Source organism: Myotis daubentonii, chromosome Y (assembly GCF_963259705.1).
Source record: "Myotis daubentonii chromosome Y, mMyoDau2.1, whole genome shotgun sequence".
Taxonomy (NCBI): Eukaryota; Metazoa; Chordata; class Mammalia; order Chiroptera; family Vespertilionidae; genus Myotis; species Myotis daubentonii.
The window spans coordinates 16,907,180-16,928,463 of NC_081862.1; the positions used below are offsets into that span (position 1 = coordinate 16,907,180).

Here is a 21,284-nt window from a genome sequence, read left to right on the forward strand (position 1 = left end):
AATAAATGTTACTTGAAGTACACCATGGCTTGTGTTTAGATATTTTATAAACATGGGGGAAGCAAAGTTTTGTACTTTACAACAAAAGAGTCTGGAGTCTTTGGGGTGGGTTCTCTCTCACACACACACACATACATACACACACAGTCACTCCTTCCTCCTCTCTTCCCTACCCTGGCAAATCTTCATGCAGCAAGTTAACCCTGGCTCCTCAGAACACACCCTTGCTGGAGTGGCCTCTGCTTTTTGTTTTCTCTCACAAGGTTTTTTTCTAACCTCTAAACCAGCAGTCGGACATCCTCTAAGGGCTACCTGATTGAGAGAGGACTCAGGCGGGGCTAAGGAACCCACCCCACCCCATGCATGAATTTCGTGCACCAGGCATCTAGTCTGTAAATAAAGTGCAAATAATACAGAAAACTATTCTTTATACAGACAAACCAATTGTTTATATTTTTTCCACTTGTTCTTATCAGCATGTCTATTTATATACATTTGCATCACTTTTGAGAACCATATGAAGATAAAATACACATCACTCTACTCCTTAAAACTAGGTTTATCTCTTAATAACATGCACATAATTAAGGTTAATAAAAGACCAATCCATTTATAATTTCCTTTTCCAAGTCCAGAACAAATACAGGTTAACATATTGCATATAGTTGTTTTCTTTAAACGCATTTCCTTAGTTCTGTTTTGTGTTTCTTACCTTTACTCTTTAGGAATAAGTGTTGTTGTCTGACACCATTAAGTTTGGGTTTGCTTCATGCTTCCTGTAGTTAAATGTATTTCTGACAAGAAATACCGCCAAAGATACTATGTCTTCTAATACATTATTATCAGAAGCCATATGTCAATTTGTCCTAATTTTAACGTTAATTTTTATCACTTTGTAATTAATAATATTTGGATGGTACATCAGCACCTGGTCCTCATATTTTCTCTCACTCACTAATTATCCACTACTTTTCCTACATTTTTAGTTAATATTCTTCTCAATTTATTCATTTATGTTTATCTCTATGGAATCCCTTGTGAACTGTCCTATATAATAAAAGGCTAATATGCAAATAGACCAAACAGCACTATTGCTATGATGGGCACTGACCAGCAAAGGGTAGATGCTCAATTCAGGAGGTGACCTCTGGTGGTCAGTGCACTCCCACAGGGGGAGTGCCGCTCAGCTAGAAACCCTGAGCCGGGCTCATGGCTGGCAAGCACAGCCGCAGTGGCAGGAGCCTCTCCTGTCTGTGGCAGCACAAAGTCATCAGTTGGACATCCCCTGAGGGCTCCCAGACTGTGAGAGGGTGCAGGTTGGGCTGAGGGATCCCCTTGAGTGCATGAATCTCATATACTGGGCCTCTAGTTTAAAGATAAAATACACCTTGAAAAGGTTATGATGCATAGTATCATTGTTTTGATGCTTAAACTCACAGATTCTGCTAGGGAAAGCTGACTCATATATTTTCAACGTGCCAATATGATACTCAAAAAATAAGTTTTCTTACTTTCTGAAAAAATAATGTTCAACTTTCACCGTGTACTTTCTTGCCATTGGCAAAGAAATACTGGTTGTTTCTCTGAAGCCATAAGCTTAGTAAAATTAGTATATCAATTTGAAATCAATTATTTAATAGTACTTTATGGCTGACATGTAGAAATGATGTAGAACCAAATTCAGGATGTGCACTGCTATTCAATGACACTTGTAAAGACATCTTTATTTGTTGTTGTTGGCAACTTGTCCTGAAAATAGTTAAGTGTAGTATGAAAGCAAAGAGAATCAGAGGAGGTAATGCAAAGTGACAGTCTTTAGATGAATTGCAATGTGTCCTGTAGTCATGCAAACTTTATTCAGAAATAAAAAAATAACATAAAGCTCTCATTAAAAACAAATTATGCAGCCTTAACCGATTTGGCTCAGTGGATAGAGCGTTGGCCTGCGGACTGAAGGGTCCCAAGTTCGATTTTGGTCAGGGCATGTATCTTGGTTGCGGATACATCCCCAGTAGGGGGTATACAGGAGGCAGCTGATTGGTGTTTCTCTCTCACTGATGTTTCTAACTCTCTATTCCTCTCCCTTCCTCTCTGTAAAAAATCAATAAAACATATTTAAAAAAACAACAAAAAACAAATTATGCAAAGGGTCAAATTAGCTAAAATGTATTTCATTATACTCTGTTGATGAACATTATAAGGTGATAACTAAAACTGCAGGAACCCATGTTATATTGTTACATATCCTGTATAAAAAAGAGCTAATATGCAAATTAGACCAAACAGCCAAACAAACTTCCAGATGAAGCCGGGGCTGTGAGGTCCGGTCTAGGCTGAGAAGGGCTATGAGGGCCGGCCAAGGCAACCAGGGCTGCGAAGGCCGAGCCCCTTGCACAAATTTTGTGCATTGGGCTAGGCCTCTAGTTTTGTCATATTCTCAAGAGAACCATATAATATACTTTTTATAGAGATGGTCACAGTAGTTTGTGCTGGGATTAGCTTTAATATCATCTTAATAATTTACAAAAGACACACTCAGGGGGCAGACTCAGTGAGCACCAAAGCCCCATCGAAGCAAGTCTAGCCCCAAAGGGGTGTCTCCAGCACAGAAGTTCTCCCACTGCAGACACAGCTGATTCTCACAGCCAATTGACCTGGAGGTCAATTCCTCACAGTGATAACTACAACAATCAAGGTTTAATTACAATGAGACTGTGCACAAAGCCCACAAGGGGGTGCACCAAGAGTGTCTACCTCAGGTAATTGGGACACTTAGCACAGAAAGGCACTCTATTGACACAGTGAAGCATAAAAAAATGCCGAGACAGAGAAACAGGACACAAACGGACAGAATTGGAGGAAAGCAAACTGTTGGATATAGAGTTCAAAACCACACTTTTAAGGTCTTTAAAGAACTGTCTAGAAGCCGCCGATAAATTTAATAAGGCCCTCGAAAAGACTGGTGAGACCGCCGATAAATGTAGTGAGATCCTCAAGGAGACTGGTGAAACCCTCGATGTTGTGATAAACAACCAACTAGAAATTAAGCATACACTGACTGAAATAAAGAATATTATACAGACTCCCAACAGTAGACCAGAGGGTCGCAAGAATCAAGTCAAAGATTTGAAATACGAAGAAGCAAAAAAAACCCCAACCAGAAAAGCAAGATGAAAAAAGAATCCAAAAATACGAAGATAGTGTAAGGAGCCTCTGGAACAGCTTCAAGCGTACCGACACCCTAGTAATTATTATAGGGGTGCCAGAAGAAGAGAGAGAGATATTGAAAACCTCTTTGAAGAAATAATGACAGAAAACTTCCCCTTCCTGGTGAAAGAAACAGACTTACAAGTCCAGGAAGCGCAGAGAACCCCAAACAAAAGGAATCCAAAGAGGACCACACCAAGACACAACATAATTAAAATGCCAAGAGCAAAAGACAAAGAGAGAATCCTAAAAGCAGCAAGAGAAAGAAAATCAGTTACCTACAAGGGAGTACCCATATGACTGTCAGCTGATTTCTCAACAGAAAGTTTGCAGGCCAGAAGGGAGTGGCAAGAAATATTCAAAGTGATGAATACCAAGAACCTACAACCAAGATTACTTTATCCAGCAAAGCTATCATTCAGAACGGAAGGTCAGATAAAGAGCTTCACAGATAAGAAAAAGCTAAAGGAGTTCATCACCACCAAACCAGTATTATATGAAATGCTGAAAGGTATCCTTTAAGAAGAGGAGGAAGAAGAAGAAAAAGGTAAAGATACAAATTATGAACAACAAATACACATCTATCAACAAGTGAATCTAAAAATCAAGTGAATAAATAATCTGATGAACAGTAAAAAAAAAAAAAAAATTAATGTTAAAAGTGTTGGTAGAAATTTATTTTACCCCTATATTTAAAAATCAATTGATTTAGCACATTTAGTCAGAAATAGAAAATTTTCAAAAGGAAAAGTTTAGCTAAAGGACACAGATTCTATAAAATCAACGAATTTAGAGGAACTTATCAATACGATAAAAATTCAATTGCCTGCTATGTGATAGTCATCATTCCAGTAATGAGTATTCCAACCTAGTGATTATTAACTTCTTTATGAAGTAGATACACACTATTGTTATTCTCATTTTACTGACATAAATCTTAACCATAAGAAGCTTAAGTAACCTGCAAGTTACATAGCTATTAAGTGTTAGAGTCACCTTTAAATCTATGCATTGAAACCACTCACTTACAAAGAAGCAATAGAAGCATGATAATGAAGAACACTGACATTCTTATGATCATGAAATAAGGTTAGCAAAGAATGCAAGCACAATTTGAGTCAATGGAAAAGAGTGTCCTAGTAATGTGAAATGCACTTATGCCTCACATCATTGCCTTGGCAGTTAGTTCTTCAATTACTAACAATGAAATTAAAAACACAGAAATTGAGTAAATAACAATTATTACTAGAGTAAAATATCTAGCTGAATTAACTTTTGGGAAAGGTCTTAACTAGTATGTAGGAGGGATAAATAATACCAAAGTTTCAGGTCATAAAATACAATGACTATATACAAAATTCTAGCTATGTTACTGATTTTGGCTGCTCCTGCAAGAGAATATAAGTAACAAAGTTTCATGCCTATGGTACCTTCCCTGTCCTAGTTTTGTACTAAAAAGAAATCTTTGAACTTAAGAGGCAGAACTTCTTGATTTTTTTTTTTTTTTTTTTTTTTTTTTTAGTCCAAAGAGTAGAGTCTACTGCATGGATAAGATATGAGAGGAGCAGGAAGTCATCCATTATGTTTATGTAACTTGTACATGAATAGAATGTATTAAGCAAAATCTTGGGGATTTTTACAACTTACTACTCAACCACATCGCACACAATCACTAAAGGTACAAGCACAGGCAGTCTATTATTCTAACCAAACAATAAGCATTTAATAACAGAAAAGTATTTAATATTTTCAATTTGGAGGGCTTTCTTCTGGTGCTTTACAGATCAATTTTATTTATTTGTTCTTTGACACTTTTGTCAGAAATCTGTGTGTGCATAAGTATGAAGAATTCTTTCTGCATCTGTACCTCTACTGTGTATACGTATATATAAAAGGCTAATATGCAGTGCCCCCTTGGGAGTTCAACCGGGAGACCAGGAGTTCGATCGCTTGCTATGCCATGCGTACTACAAATGTGCACAGCTTGAACATATATGACTAGATTCTACCCTAATGTAGCATGTCAAGTGAGTAGTAGTTTCAGTTCACCATCATGCTCAATCCTGACTTCAACAATGGACAATAGAAGTTTCTCTTCTCCATACTAAAAAAAAAAAAAAAAAAAAAAGTTAAATATTGGGAGTATAGGTGACTTTTTTTGTTTATTTTGTTTTTCCTATGATTTTAGTGTAGTACTAGAGGCCTGGTGCAAGAAATTAGTGCACGGGTAGGGTCCCTAGGCCTGGCCAGCAATCAGGGTCCATCAGGTTCCCTGCCTTCCTGCCTCCTCCTTCCCTCACTCACTCAGTGCCCAGCTACTGCTGCTGGTCAGCCACCATGGTCAGCACCGCCCCCTGGTGGTGAAGGCATGTCATAGCAAGCGATCAAACTCCTGGTCTCCCGGTTGAACTCCCAAGGAGGCACTGCATATTAGCCTTTTATATATATGTACTAGGGGCCCGGTGCACGAAATTCGTGCACTGGGTGTGTGTGGGGGGGGGGGCGGGAGGGAGTGTCCCTCAGCCCAGCCTGCCCCCTCTCACATACTGGGAAGCCCTCAGGCGTTGACCCCCATCACCCTCCAATTGCAGGATTGGCCCCTTGCCCAGGCCTGATGCCTCTGGCCTAGGCGTCCGGCCCGGGCAGCGGGGACCTGCAGTGGCAGCGGGGGGTGCCGCGATCGTGCGGGCTCCGCCCCTGCCCCTGCAGGAAGCCTCTGGCTGAGGCGTCCGGCCCGGGCAGCGGGGACCCACAGATGAAGCGGCCCCGCAATCGTGGGCTTCGCTTTAGGCCCAGGCAAGGGACCCCTAGCTCCTGGGACTGCCAGCTTCGACCGTGCCCAGCTCCCATCGCTGGCTCCACCCCTACTTCCTGTCAGTGGCAGGGGGCTTCTTCCTGCTTTCCCTTTCGCCTCCCTGCATTGTGCCTACATATGCAAATTAACCGCCATCTTGTTGGCAGTTAACTGCCAATCTTAGTTGGCAGTTAATTTGCATATAGCCCTGATTAGCCAATGAAAAGGGTATCGTCGTACGCCAATTACCATTTTTCTCTTTTATTAGTATAGATACACAGTGGAGGTATAAATGTACAAAGAATTCTTGATACTTATGCACACACAGATTTCCGACAAAAGTGTCAAAGAACAAATAAATAAAATTGATCTGTAAAGCACCAGAAAAAAGCCCTCCAAATTGAAAATATTAAATACTTTTCCGTTTTAACTACAGGGAACTTTATCCCAGTATGTTTAAATAATTTCATATCCTAGTAACCAATCAGGACTAATAGTGATCACTATCTTGTAAATTTTAAATAAACTCTTTGAACAACAGAAAACATTAACTAAAGGTTTAAAAACTACTGTAAAGTATGCAAAAACAGAGCTGCGCAAAATAACAACTGGCAAGTTATAACCAAGTTTCCTTGAAAAGCAGTTAACAGTGGTGTCAGAAAAAAAAAAGGATTTAAAATGAGTAAATTACATACCAAAGAAAGTAGCAATTTCAGATATAAGCAGATATAATTCCCAGATACAACAGAAAAGAAACCAATTTAACAGGATGAGCAGGGAGGAACAGGACTCAGTAAAAGCATTAAAAAGCTAGCCTAGAGTTCAGGTCACATAAAATTGGGAGGACAAGTGGATCCATAAGTGCAAACATTGTACAAATAATTCACTTACATTTTTGGTCCTTTAAAAATATACTCAGAATATATTGCAGGAAGACAGCAATGAAAGAAGATATATGGATATATGCTTGGCCCATGCTTAACACAGACAATGATGTAGGGAAAGTTTTGGTTGGAGTGGGAGTTAGGTGGAGGGGAGCAAAAGGAGGGAAAATGAGAGACATCTGTAATATTGACAACAAATAAAAAATAAATATTGTCATCTCTGAGGTAAGGACAAATTATGTAAGGACAAAACAAAAAAAAACAGGAAAGAAGAGCTCATGTGATTCCCAATCCTTAATGTTAGTTTATAATACATACCTCTAGCATACAGTCGCATGCTATTCATATAAGTTGCAATATTTCCTGCTACCAAAGTAACTAAGGAATGATCTTGCTGCAGTTGTTTGATTAAATCATGACGGTAGAATACATGGGGACTTCGCTGAGTCTGACTAAAACGAGAAGAACTTAACAGTATAATAAGGCAAATGAACACTACTGTAACAGGTTTCGGTTGCAAATCAACTAACTTTACAGAGACCAAAATTCTAATTACTACTTTAAAAGTATAAAACATCTTACATTCAGGACAATATCCTTCTTTTAATAATAAAACAGCAAGCAATTGGAAGAGAATAACCAATGCCTCAAAACATATTTAGTCCAATATTACTTTACACAAAACCACCGACCAGTATTCTCAAATTTTACCTATGAGACTAATTTACACAGTACTAGTTTCAAAGCACATGCACAAGTGTACATAACAAAAAATGTTAGCCATTATAGATCAGTCTGGAACACTGAGTTTGCAGCCAGTTATGGCTACAGGTATCACCAGAAAGATTCCTAATTATCTTCCTTTTCCTATTTTCTCATTTTCAATAAAACAAATCAACTCACATTATAACATATGTGATCAAATCTCCTGATTGGAAGAGTATATGTAGTATTTTTTGTGTATATGAGTAACCAAAAAATGGAGATGTGTGACAATACATAAGAATGTAAGTTAAACATAATCAAGTATACCCTTCACAAATAAATAACATTAAAAGATAATTTCATAATTTTCTCTAATATTTATCTCCATGAAATGTCTTAATTCCATGAAATTTTTCCAACATTAGAAAAAGGTATCAAAATTCAACTTGAAAAATAAAAACATCAAAATGACAATATATAATTCTTTTTTTTCTTCTTTTTTTTCCCCCAGGCCAGAAAGGACCCCTAAGGCCCTGCCTTCTGGAAGCACCCCGCCCGCTCTTCCCACTGCCACCACTCCCTCTGGAAATGCCAACAATACATAATTCGGTGTAAACAGGAATTGTTTACATGCATAATCACATCAATCTACATTTGTAAAGATTCTTGTAATTGTCTTATACACATAAAATATATTTCTGAAAGGTCAGAGAATTATTCTAAGATTACAGCTAATTAGACAGAACTTTGGTTCACTACCAGAAATCTTAACTGTGTTGAAAATAATTATTGTCACTAAACCTGACTTTCTCTGTCATTTATTTTCATGCCATTAATTACAAATATATCCCCAAATTTAAAAAGACAAATTATTGCAATAATTATAATTTAAACACATAACATTAAGCAACTTAGCTAATGTAATGTAAAAATTAGCCATTTAAATCTAGCTAAAATAAATTAAGACTTAAGCTTTGTCATTTTCTACAATTTAAGTTGCTGTTGTTTTATCTTTGAAAATTAATTTCTAAATTCAAGAAAAGGAAACCTTCTCCCCCCCCTCTGGAACTTACTATGTCCTAGCATGAAATTTAGGTTAATAAAATTTTTTGAGAAATGTTAAGAGTAGGACACTTAAAGAACTAATTAATAAGGACTGTATAAAATATAATAATATGGCATTAAGAATGAATATTGGATCCTAGCCAGTATGGCTCAGTGGACAGAGTCGACCTGCAGATTTGAAGGGTACTGGGTCCACTTCTGGTCAAGGGTCCATGCCCAGGATGTGGCTCGATTGCCAGTAGGGGGCATGCAGGAGGCAGCTAATCAATGATTCTCATCATTGATGTTTCTATCTCCCTTTCCCTCTCCCTTCCTCTCTGAAATCAATAAAAATGTATTTTTTAAAAATTCTTTCAACTTAAAAAAAAAAAAAAAGAACACTGGGTCAAATGAAGCAGCAGAAAAGCTTTAAAAAGGAGGGAAAGATAAATACAATCCATACTACAATGTCTGTATATATGTTAGAAAATCAAGACAATTCTGAAATAAGAGCCCTAAATAATCTTTTAATTTTTTTTTTTTTTTTTTATTTCAGAGAGGAAGGGAGAGGAAGAGAGAGGTAGAAACATCAATGATGAGAGGAAATCATTGATTGGCTGCCTCCTGCACGTTGGATCGAGCCTGCAACCCAGGCATGTGCCCTTGACCGGACCTGGGACCCTTCTGTCTGCAGGCCAATGCTCTATCCACTGAGCTAGGGCTTTTTTTTTTTAGAGTCCAAAATAATCTTGATTCTAATACTTAACTTCTGCATAATAAATATAAAAATAGAGGAACACAATTAAGGAATTGTGTTTATTCAAAGAACTCAGCATTAAGCTTCTCGTTTTCCCACTTTTGTTTTTTTTAAAAATTTACTTTTTCTGATACAATATTCTCCACATAACATATAAATTAAAATTAGAAATTTTTCTATATTAAAAGACTTACCTTAAATTTTGAGGAGCTTCACCAAATAAACTACAAATTTCTCTTATTTGTTTCAGGGCAGGAATTACCCACTTATCATTTGTGCGAACTTCCTCTATAAAGCGATCTATCCACTGGAACTTTTGTGTGTCTCGATCCTTGCAAACACAGATAAATTATGGATATAACTATTCTTCAAATTATTTGAGAATTTGAGCACAAAAGCTTAAGCTGATGTCACAAAATTATGATGTAATTATAATAGTTGAATTTAAAAAATGCTTTAAATATATTCTTATTTTGAAATCACCAAACTACAAACTGTGAAGCACCACTACAAAAATCTAGTGTTTCATGGATTCAGGTATATCTACTCCAAGATTTTAAGTCTCAACCTTAGGTGGGAAGGATGGGGGGTAATGTGGGGATAAGGACACATACATAATAACTTAATAAAAAAATTTTTTTAATAGTTTATTGGTTTTTTACATAGAGGAAGGGATAGGGATAGAGAGTCAGAAACATGGATGAGAGAGAAACATCTATCAGCTGCCTCCTGCACACTCCCCACTGGGTAAGTGCCTGCAACCAAGGTACATGCCCCTGACTGGAATCGAACCCAGGACCCTTGAGTCCGCAGGCCGATGCTCTATCCATGGAGACAAACCGGTCAGGGCTAAAATAATTTTTTTAATAAATAAATAAATATGTTGAATTACAAAGTTATAAAAAAATCTCAACCTTAGGTACAATCACAGACAATTTTTAAAAATATGATTAAACATGTGTATTGTATTTTATTCATTGTTCTTAAAGTTTCTACGTATTATGAAACTTAGATAAACATAGAATCCCAAATATTAACATATACTGGGTATGATTCTAAAAAGAGCAAGAAACACTGACAATTATATCTCATCAAAAAACAACAATATATCCCTGACTGCTGTGTTCAATTGTTAGAGCTTCAGCCAGCACACTGAAGGGTCGTGGGTTTGATCCGCATCTAGAGTTGTGGGAGGCAACCACTGATATGTCTCTCTCACCTCCATGTTTTTCTCTCTCTCACATCCATGTTTCCCTCACCTGCCCTCTCACTTTCATGTTTTTTCATATCGCTCTTTCTCTTTCTCTCCCAGTCTCGGTGAAAAAAAATATCCTATGATGACATTAGCAACAAAACCAAGTTGTTGTAACTTGAAAAAAAAAATCCCTAAAGCCCTAGCCGGTCTGGCTCAGTGGATACAGCTTTGGCCTGCAGACTGAAGGGTTCTGGGTTCAATTCCAGTCAAGGGCACATGCGCAGGTGTGGGCTCAATCCCCAGTATGGGGTGTGCAGGTAGTAGCTGATCCATGTTTCTCTCTCATCATTGATGTTTCTATCTCTCTCTCCCTCTCCCTTCCTCTCTGAAATCAATAAAAAAATAGTTTTAAAAAATCACTAAAAAAAAAAAAATCAATATACAGTGAATGTTAAATAAAATAGTGCAATTAGTCACCTAAAGAAAAGTTAAGAATGTTGAATGAAGTATGTTATAAGTTCATTTCTAATATTCTGCCATGGGTTACTTGACTAATCTAGGATCACTAGTCATGAGAAGTTCAGGTTTGAGTACCTAAAAAGTTTTTAATTGAAATAACTATTTCTTTGCATGCATAGTAAAGAAAAGGCAATTCTGCATATATGTTTAAGGTCTCACTTGGGGGAATATATCCTAGTCTGTACATATTATGCTGTTTTCATATCACTTTCTAGGAAAAATTTATGAATGTGAAATTACTAGTCTGAATTCCTACATATTAAAAATTTAAAATATTTAATGAATATTTAATATGTCAATAACTCTTAAAAGCACCTTGTGTAGGTCAAAAACAGTGATATATTTACAAGTTTTCCATAATGATAACAAATGAAGGCTGAAGTTACAAAAGGAAAACTCTTACTAAATTTCATGAAATCCAGTAACTATTAATGTGGCAACATATAAGACACTGAGCCATACAATTATATGAATAACTAATTAAAGAAAGAATTGAGCATCTACAGAAAATATACTGCTAATTCTCTACAATTCTCTACTTAATAAAATAGAATCTAAAATCAAGGTTTATATAAGCATTTGAGATGCTGAATGAATATTTAATGAATAGTCAAAACCAAGTGTAGTAGTACAACATTGGCAACTAAACTAGGTGTTTTTTTTTCTTTTTCAAAAATTTTTAAACTGATTTGAGAGAGGAAGGAAGAGGGAGAGACAGAAACATCAATGACAAGAGACAATCATTGATTGGCTACCTCCTGCACACCACTTACTGGGATCATGCCTACAATTGGGAATGTGCCCTTGATAGGAATCAAACCTGGGACCTTTCAGTCTGCAGGCTGATGCTCATCCACTAAGCCAAACTAGCTGGGGCAGTTGTTTTTTTGTTTGAAAAACCTGAAGCTTCAAATACATAATTGCAGTCTGCAATATTTTTTTAAAAAAGCTCTCTATTTTTGAACTACTTATTAAGAAAAGTGGCTAGAACAAATTTTAATTTATATCTTCTTCAGAACTGGAAAAAATTAGTTTTATTTGGACAGGTGGGACTAAATAATGTGCAGACTATGAAGAATGACATCTTAATTTTTCAAGTATCTCAGGTAAAAATGTTCTTCTCTAAATTTTTATTTCTATAAATATGTGTGTGTATATACGATGGTACTTTTTTGCTTAAGGCAGTGAGTTCAACAAATACTTCTGAACCTTTAAAATTAGAGTTTTCAAATCTGAAAGCATCTCTTCACCTCAATTGACATGATTAAAAGTCAAGCAGAATGCCTGTCCTTAAGTTAGACCCTATCCTGTCTTTTTTTTTTTTTTAACTAAAATACATTATTGTGCCTGACTGGTATGGCTCAATGGTTGAGTATCGAACTATGAACCAGGAGGTCATGGTTCAATTCCCATCAGGGCACATGGATGCCTTTCGGGCTACATTCCCAGTAGGGGAAATGAAGGAGGCAGCCGATCAAGGATTATCATCAGTGGTATTTCTATTTCTCTTCCTTCTCCCTTCCTCCCTGAAATCAATAAACATATATTTAACAAAAAAGAATGTAAGTAAAATTTAGTATGAAATTCATACTTAAAATCAGTCAACATAAGTGAACATAAGTGACTTAAATTACCTGTAAGGAAACTGCTGTGATTTGTTCATAAAGACACTATTTAGAAAATTCGGTTAATTTTATTAACTTCTTGAGCAAAATATCTTCCTAATCTATTTTTTCACAGATCATAATACTACCATACTACATTGTTTAATTTATACAAACTCTTAGCAAGTAGGTAAAAAGCCTAAATGATACAAAAAGTTGCTGACAAAAGAGGAGGAAACTAAGTTTATATAACAAAAATAAGTGAATTATCCAAAACTAGTTAAAAAAAAGGAATTATTCTGTAAATACACCACCTTAATTGTGAAGGAAAAAGTCAGAAAAAATAGGCAGTAAGTAAAAGTTCTCCCATACCTGGGAACAACTATAATCTAGTATTTTTATGTGGGCACTGAGAGCTAGGTCCATGATGTCTACAGGTACATCATCACTATGGGTGAGATTCCAGAGAAGATTCAACACTTTGTGTGCCATCACACCATCTTTATCTTCTTCTGCAAGACGACGTATCAGCTCAAGTAGCTTTTCACGTTGTTTCTTACTTGCATTTGTCCAACTTGCCTAGAAAATATATTTAAATTACATAAATATCACAACCCATGCATGTATTTATATTTTATTGTTCCCAATGACACACATACCATAACTGAACAGTCAAGTCATACAAACAAAAATTAGAAGGGTGGAAGAGGGGAAAGAGGTGTTATTGTTTAATGGGTATAGAATATCAGTTTTTAAAAATATATATATTTTATTGCCCTAACTGGTTTGGCTCAGTGGATGGAGCGTCGGCCTGTGGACTGAAGGGTCCTGGGGTCGATTCCGGTCAGGGGCATGTACCTTGGTTGCGGGCACATCCTCAGTGGGGGGTGTGCAGAAGGCAGCTGATAGATGTTTCTCTCTCATCGATGTTTCTAACTCTCTATCCCTCTCCCTTCCTCCTTCCTCTCTGTAAAATATCAATAAAATATATATATATATATATTTTTTTTATTGCTTAAAGTATTACAAAGGGTATTACATATGTATCCATTTTATCCCCCCGCCCTAGACAGTCCCCTAGCCTCCCCTATCACCCAGTGTCTTATGTCCATTGGTTATGCTTATATGCGTGCATACAAGTCCTTTAGTTGATCTCTTACCCCCCTACCTCCTGCCCCCCAACCCTCCCCGGCCTTCCCGCTGCAGCTCGACAATCTGTTTGAGGCAGCTCTGCCTCTGTATCTATTATTGTTCAAAAGTTTATAATGGTCTCTATTGTCCACGAATGAGTGAGATCATGTGGTATTTTTCCTTTATTGACTGGCTTATTTCACTTAGCATAATGCTCTCCAGTTCCAATAAAATATATTTAAAAAAAAATATATATATATATAATTTGTTTATATATAATAAAAAACATTCTTAATTTCTACATACAAATTCCACCCCTTCTTAGCCTTTTCTTATGTTACCCCAGAAGGGGTTGATATACTTTGTTATAGCCTTATGAAATCCAGGCTTCCTACTCATGGACCAACATTTTTTCCTGAACTGTTGGCTTGGAATAGAACAGTCATTTTCTAAATGATTTCTGTCATTCTAGGTTATCCTTTTCCTGGTCTTTTGACTGGTCCAGGGTGTGCTAGGTTATCCTTTTCATGGTCCAAAATTTGTATGTAGGTTTTTTTAAAAAAAACCTCTCCACCCCTGCCATTTGTCTCTAGACCTATTCCTGTTCATCTGTATGATTTCTTGTTGAGGGTGTATGTATGATTTTTTGATAGATCTTAAAATTTACTTTGAAAAACAAAACTTGGGCTTGATTAATCATTAGGGCAGCTTGTATAAGTATGAACCATATTTTTCCACCAAAGAATTGTTATGAGCTGCCTGCTTTTCTCTGATGCACCTACTGGTTTTAGCCAATACATGTTTGAGAGTTTGAATTAATACTGAATTTAATCAGAATTTCTGTTTAAAGATTAAAAAAACACATACAACACTTTTGGGTGGTAAAAACACAACAACCCTTAAAAGGTTGAAATAATCTTACAATCTCATAACACAGTATCAAAACTTCCAGGTTTCAGTTGCAAATTATTCAATAGCAAGAATCATGAAGATATTATATTGAAAAAAAAAAAAGTTCAACAATAAGTAATGACAAATGTTAGAATTATCAAAGATATTAAAGCAGCCATTACAAAGAAAAGCTGTGATAAAAATATAAAAAATGTACACATAACCCTCAGTTGAAAAATAAATTGGAAAACTGAAAAGAACAAAGAACACAAAAAGAAAGATAGCAAACTTAAGCCCTAACATATCAATAATCACATTAAGTAGTGTGTAGAGCAGTGATGGCGAACCTTTTGAGCTCAGCGTGTCAGAATTTTGAAAAACCCTAACTTAACTCTGGTGCCATTCACATATAGAAATTTTTTGATATTTGCAACCATAGTAAAACAAAGATTTATATTTTTGATATTTTATATATTTAAATGCCATGTAACAAAGAAAATTCAACCAAAAAAAATGAATTCACGTTCCATAGGTTCGCCATCACTGGGTAGAGCAAGCCTGGAAAGGCACATGGGCATTTCTTTAATTACTATCAGCTGAATCCAGTGGCATTGGCAAAACCACATCCTGGAAACACGCTTTGCCAAAAGGCAGGAGTGAATATGACTCGGGCCCACCCAAGAATGCACATAATCTCCTTTGTCTTGACTTTTAGTAAAACTTCCTATTTTTTGCTGTATAAAATAAACACGCTGAATTGGCTCTGGGTCCCTGTTCCTGTCTCATCATCAGAGGACAGTGGTCCCACCCGGCCCCAGCTTTTTTCTTCCATCTCTGTGTCTGTTTCTTTCATTTTCCCAATTCCCAGATGCCCCTACTAAGGAACCGGACCGCTCTCTAGCCATGCTGGATGTGGAGAAGAGAGAAATATTCACAGTAGTATACATGTTAATTTCTTTGTATTATAAAATACAGTCAGGTTGAAAGTAAAAAAGTGCAAAAAGATAAAGAAACATTAAAGGAAAGCATGACGAGCTAAATTAGTCATAGATAAAACAGATTTCACAGTATCACATTATCAGAGTGAGCACACGACATTATATAATGAAAACAGATTAGAAAATCAGTAAGACATCGCAATCCTAAATATGTATGCATCAAATATGTGCGTGCTGAAAAACACGTAAAACAAAAACTGATAAAATTCAGAGGAAAAGGCAAATCCATAATTATAAAAACCTAAACAACTGACAGAATAAAACAAAACAAAATGGACAAAATATAGAACTCAACAAGAACATCAACAGGATTTAATTGACATTTATACAAACACTACACCCATACGCAGCAGAATACACCTTCTTTGAAGATAACCACAGAAAATGTAATGAAATGGACAATTTCATTGGCCAGAAAACAAACATCAACAAATTAGAAGAATGAACATCAAAGTGTTTCTAATCATACTGGAATCAAACTATAATTGAAAAACAAAAACAAAGTATGTCAGAAAAATATTCTACTATGAGAAAACCAAATATCTATCTATGTTTTAAAGATACCAACCCTGGCACCAGAGTTGTGGATTCCAGTCCTGATCAAGGGCATGTACCTAGTTTGCAGTTATGATCCCTAGAACCGGTATAGGCAACCAATAGATGTGTCTCTCTCACATCAATGTTTCTCTCTGTCTCTACCGCTATCTCCTTTTCCGTCCTACTCATCCACTCCATAAAAAAAAAAAAAAAATCCATGGGAAAAATATCCTTGGATGAGGATTAACAAAAAACAACAAAAAAATCAAATATACCAAAATTTACATACTATGTAAACAATTAAGAAAGCAGTAGTAAGAAAGAAATATAGAACACTAGATACCAGTACATATGTCGGGAGATAAAATGCTTAAATGAATAACCCCAGTCATTTGAAGGGCCTAAAAAAGTTACAGAGTTAATATGGTGGAAGAGTAAGTAAACACAATGATAGCCTCACATTAAAATTACAACTAAATTATAGAATAACCACCTTGAGAATCACCTGAACACGACCTTAAAATTACTCCTATAACTAAGGATGTAAGGAAGACTCTAAGTCTATAGACTGTGGAGACACGAAACATGGTGGACACACACGAGTTTTAAGAATTGGCAGGGCCCTAACCGGTTTGGCTCAGTGGATAGAGTGTTGGCCTGTGGACTGAAAGGTCCCAGGTTCGATTCCAGTCAAGGGCATGTACCTTGGTTGCGGGCACATACCCAGTAGGAGGTGTGCAGGAGGCAGCTGATCGATGTTTCTCTCTCATCGATGTTTCTAACTCTCTATCCCTCTTCCTCTCTGTAAAAAAATCAATAAAATATATTTAAAAAAAAATTGGCAGGATATCTCATGTGTGTATGTACCCCCCAAAAGGTTGAGGGATCCCACCCCCACAGTGGGTTTCCCAAACTGTGGCGCAATACAAGGAAAAAGAGTCCCCACTAGATCTAGCTGTGAAAATCAGGATAAAATAAATGGGTCCAAATTGACCCAAAATTAGATTCAGGTGTCTTCTTAAGGGACCTGAATATAGCCACCTGCTCACACTGGGGATCGAGCCTGCAACCTGGGCATGTGTCCTGACCAGGAATCAAACACTGAACTCCTAGTTCATAGGTCAACCCTCAACCACTGAGCTATGTTAGCCGGACTGTTTCAACTACCTATAATAATAAAAGTGTAATAAGCTAATTAGACCAGATGTCCTTCTGGACAAAGCCAGGGCTGTGAGGGCCGAGGCGAGCTGATGCAGCTGTAAGGGCCAAGCCCTATGCACAAATTTTGTGCACTGGGCCTCTAGTCTATATATATAAAAGCCTAAAGGACCGTTATGACCAGATGGTAGCTATGACCCACAGTGACCACTGGGAGCAGACGCTCAAGGCAGGAGATGCCCACTGGTGGTCAGTGGGATCCCAGAGCCAAACTCCCATGGCCAGTAAACCTCCTGTGGCCCCTCCCCCTGGCTGGCCACCTCCTGGCCTGATCAGCCCCGATCGCCGGCCAGGTGACGAACCCTACCCATGCATGTATTTGTGCACCAGGCCTCTAGTTGAAAAATAATTTGTAATTCAACACACTGACAGAGTAAAGAAAATGTTAGGATATATAAATCAATGTAGACAAAACTGAATATGAAAAAAACCAAAAAAAAACCTGAATATGTATTCATGACAAAAACTATCAGAAAATAGGAATAGAGAACTCTCTCAACCAAGTAAAGGGCATCTGTAGAAAACATACAGCCTGGCCGATGTGCCTAGTAGTTAAGCATTGATTCCAGGTCAGGGCACGTGTCTGGGTTGCGGGCTCAATGCCCAGTAGGGGACAGACATGAGGGAGCCAATCAATGTTTCTCTCTCATTGATGTTTCTATTTTTCTCTTCCGCTCCCTTCCTCTATGAAATCAATAAAAATATTTTTTAAAAAAGAGAAGAAAACATATAGCTAATTGCTGATAGTTAAATACTGATGACTTTATCTTCCTAATATCAAAACAAAATAAATATGTTTGCTCTAACCACTTTTATTCAATTTCAGGTAAAGATGATTCTAGCCAGTAAAATTAAATAAGAAAAACAAATAAAAAACATTCTAATTGGGAAGGAAGAAGTAAAACTCTTCTTATAAGATTACTAGAGGCCCGGTGAACAAAAATTTGTGCACTCGGGTGGGTCCCTCAGCCCACCCTGTGCCCCCTCGCAATCTGGGGCCCCTTGGGGGCCCCTTCCCCTGGCTGCTGGCACCAGTTTTCCTCCGGTGCCCGGAACCCAGGCCTTCGCACTTCGCTGGGAGGGGCCCACACGGTGGGCGAGGGGCTTAGCTCTTTTAAAAATACTTCTGAATGTTTGGTAAATAACCCTGTAGGAATCTACTTTCTGAAACATGCTGGTTGTTAAGGGCTGATTTGGGTAATCAACAAAATGTATGTTAAAATCCTAATCCCCAGAACCTCAGAATGTACCTGTATATGGAGATAAGATCTTTAAAGAGGGGATTACATTAAATTGTGGCAGTTCCAGTGGGACCCTTAGCCCATCTCACTGAAGTCCTTATAAGAAGAGGAATGTTGGGGTCCAGCCCCAGCAGGTCCAGGGGTTCCCAAAGAAGGAATGACACAAAGGCAGCATTCAGGTTATCATCATAGCCAGGTTCTCTTTTTATTGTCCTGTCACATCTATATTTATACTATTTGATCCTATAAACATGCCTCTGTAAGCTTTTTTTTTTTTTTTGCATCGGGTCCATTTATTGGGGGGTCAGTCAAAGGGGGAGCTGGCTAGGGTGGGGTAGGGCAGCAGCTTGTCTGGCCCCCGAGAAACCCAACTTAAGTCCAGAGCCTCGAGGGCTTAGAAGCCAAAGTCTTCCTCCACCTTTATCTGCACGGGGGCCAGCTCCGGAGTCAGCGGGACTCCTGCCCAGTGCCCTTCCTATGGCACTCGCCGCCTCTTCCAACTGCTGGGCCCCTCGCCAGGGGCCGGGCTGCTGGCTTCTGTGGGCGCTGGCGTCCTCCTGGGCGGGGACAGCCCCTCTTTCTCTGGAGGCTCGTTCTCAGCGTTGCCTGGGTTGGGGGCGTCTCTGCCCTGGCTGCCCTCGTCCTCCAGTAAGATGGTGAACTGGCTGGCCCGGTAGTTGTCACCGTAGGAGTCCAGCACCTTCATGAGGAACCTCCGCTCCTGCTGGAGTCTCCATGTTATCCTCTATATCATCTGATGGAGCCTGTTCAGGACCCGCTCCTTCGCCTGCTCAATCTCCCTGCAGCGCCGATCCAGCGCCTGGTACTTCCTGCGATTGAGTTCCTGTTGGCGCCGCCCTTGCTGGCCTCAGGCTGCCTCCTCCTCTTCCTCTCGCTCCTGGAGGCTGGAGCTGCCCAGACCCCCAGACACGAACTCCACTTCGGTCTCAAGCTCGCTCTCCAGGATGTGACCACCTTCAGCGGAGGCAGCGCCAGCTCCCAGCAGGGAGGTGCTGAGAACTCCTCAAAGCCCACAGCTGCCATGGACCCCTCTCTCTGCTCCAGCTCCATTTCTCCCTGGCTCCCGACGCAGAACTTCCAACCTTGCAAGCCTCTAGTTTAAAGTGGCTTGCGAAACTACAACCCATCCGATTTCACAGCCAGGCACCCAGGCCCTGGCCGCTAAGCCTCCTGGGAGTTGTAGTTCTCTATTTCCGGCTTGCCTCCCTCGCCCCACCCCCACCCCAGTCCCAACTGAAAGGCCCTGCTGGCTGGTCTAACCCTGTGGCCAGGCATCTGAGTCACCTCGGGTCTTTATTACTGTCCCGACACCACGCCATCTGACCATGGAGACTCTCCTCTTGCGAGGCCCCTGGGTCTCCTTCTGGGTCTCCTCAGCCCAGGTACTGGATCGCGTGCCCCAGCAGCGATACAGCCCTGGTGCCTAGGTCTCCTTCTGGGGCCTGGCTATATCGCACCCGGACCGGATGGCGTGCCCCACCTGCGACGCAGCCCTGGGCCCTGGGTCTCCTCAGCCTGGGCACCGGATTGCGTGCCCCAGCGGCAAAAACAGCCCCGGCGCCTGGGTCTCCTTCTGGGTCTCCTCAGCCGAGGCACTGGATTGCGTACCACAGCTGCAACTCAGCCCCGGGCCCTGGGTCTCCTTCTGGGGCCTGGCTGCGTCGCCCCTGGGGTCCAGATGGTGTCCCCAGGCAGCTATGCAGCCTGGCCTCTGGCCCTGCCTCTGGGTGTTCTCCCATCACTGGTGATCAGTGATCTGAGAAGCCAGGCAGACATCCGCCTCTTCCCTGCCCCACCCAGCTTCTCCCATTACTGGCCCAGGGCCGGCAAAGGCGGCCAGGTTCTCTTATCACAGAAGCCGGCAAAGGAGGCCTGGCTTCTCCGAGCAAAGGCAGCTCGGTTCTCTGGCTCTTGGCTGCCGCCTGGGTTTCCGATTGCAGTCAGCGGCAGGCAGCTTCTTCCCTCCTTCCCCTTTGGCCTCCCAGCATTGCGCCTATGTTGGCAGTTAACTGCCAATCTTAGTTGGCAGTTAATTTGCATATAGCCCTGATTAGCCAATGAAAAGGGTATCGTCGTACGCCAATTACCATTTTTCTCTTTTATTAGATAGGATATGTTGCCGGAGTCCATTCATTGTCTTCACTAGCTGAGTTTAGACAGAGACCCCCCAAAAGCTAGTAGCCCTTGAAAGTCCTAGTAAAGGTCAGGACTTGAAAGTCCTAGCAAAGGTCAGGGCTGTGCACCACCCAGTTAATCTAGGAACCACTCAGTTAATTTAGGTAATAATAGTTGAAGCATCCCCACCTTAGTTCACTTAATTCCTTAGATACTTATGTAGATCCTTGTTGATTATTGTTAATCAGATACTCCTGGAAATCTATTGATGAGCTAATCAGATACTTTGTCTATTCCTGGAAATTGTCTGCTGATCTGTGTGTCACTGAAACCTCCTTACCCTAAGGGCTACTCCAGATCAATAAAAGATTGGAGCGGCCTGAGCATGGGAGGAAGTCCTTCGGGACTTGCCGCCTGGTCCCC

General features: G+C 39.4%; 1 protein-coding gene across 1 annotated transcript in view; it reads right to left on the reverse strand.

Moving 5' to 3' along the window:
• The window catches only part of LOC132225556 (probable ubiquitin carboxyl-terminal hydrolase FAF-X), a 273,762-nt gene that overhangs the window by 150,630 nt on the left and 101,848 nt on the right, over positions 1–21,284 (reverse strand). Inside the window, 3 exon segments of the mRNA XM_059680650.1 lie at positions 7,204–7,337; positions 9,586–9,722; positions 13,082–13,288. Coding sequence (XP_059536633.1) covers positions 7,204–7,337; positions 9,586–9,722; positions 13,082–13,288 — 478 coding nt within the window.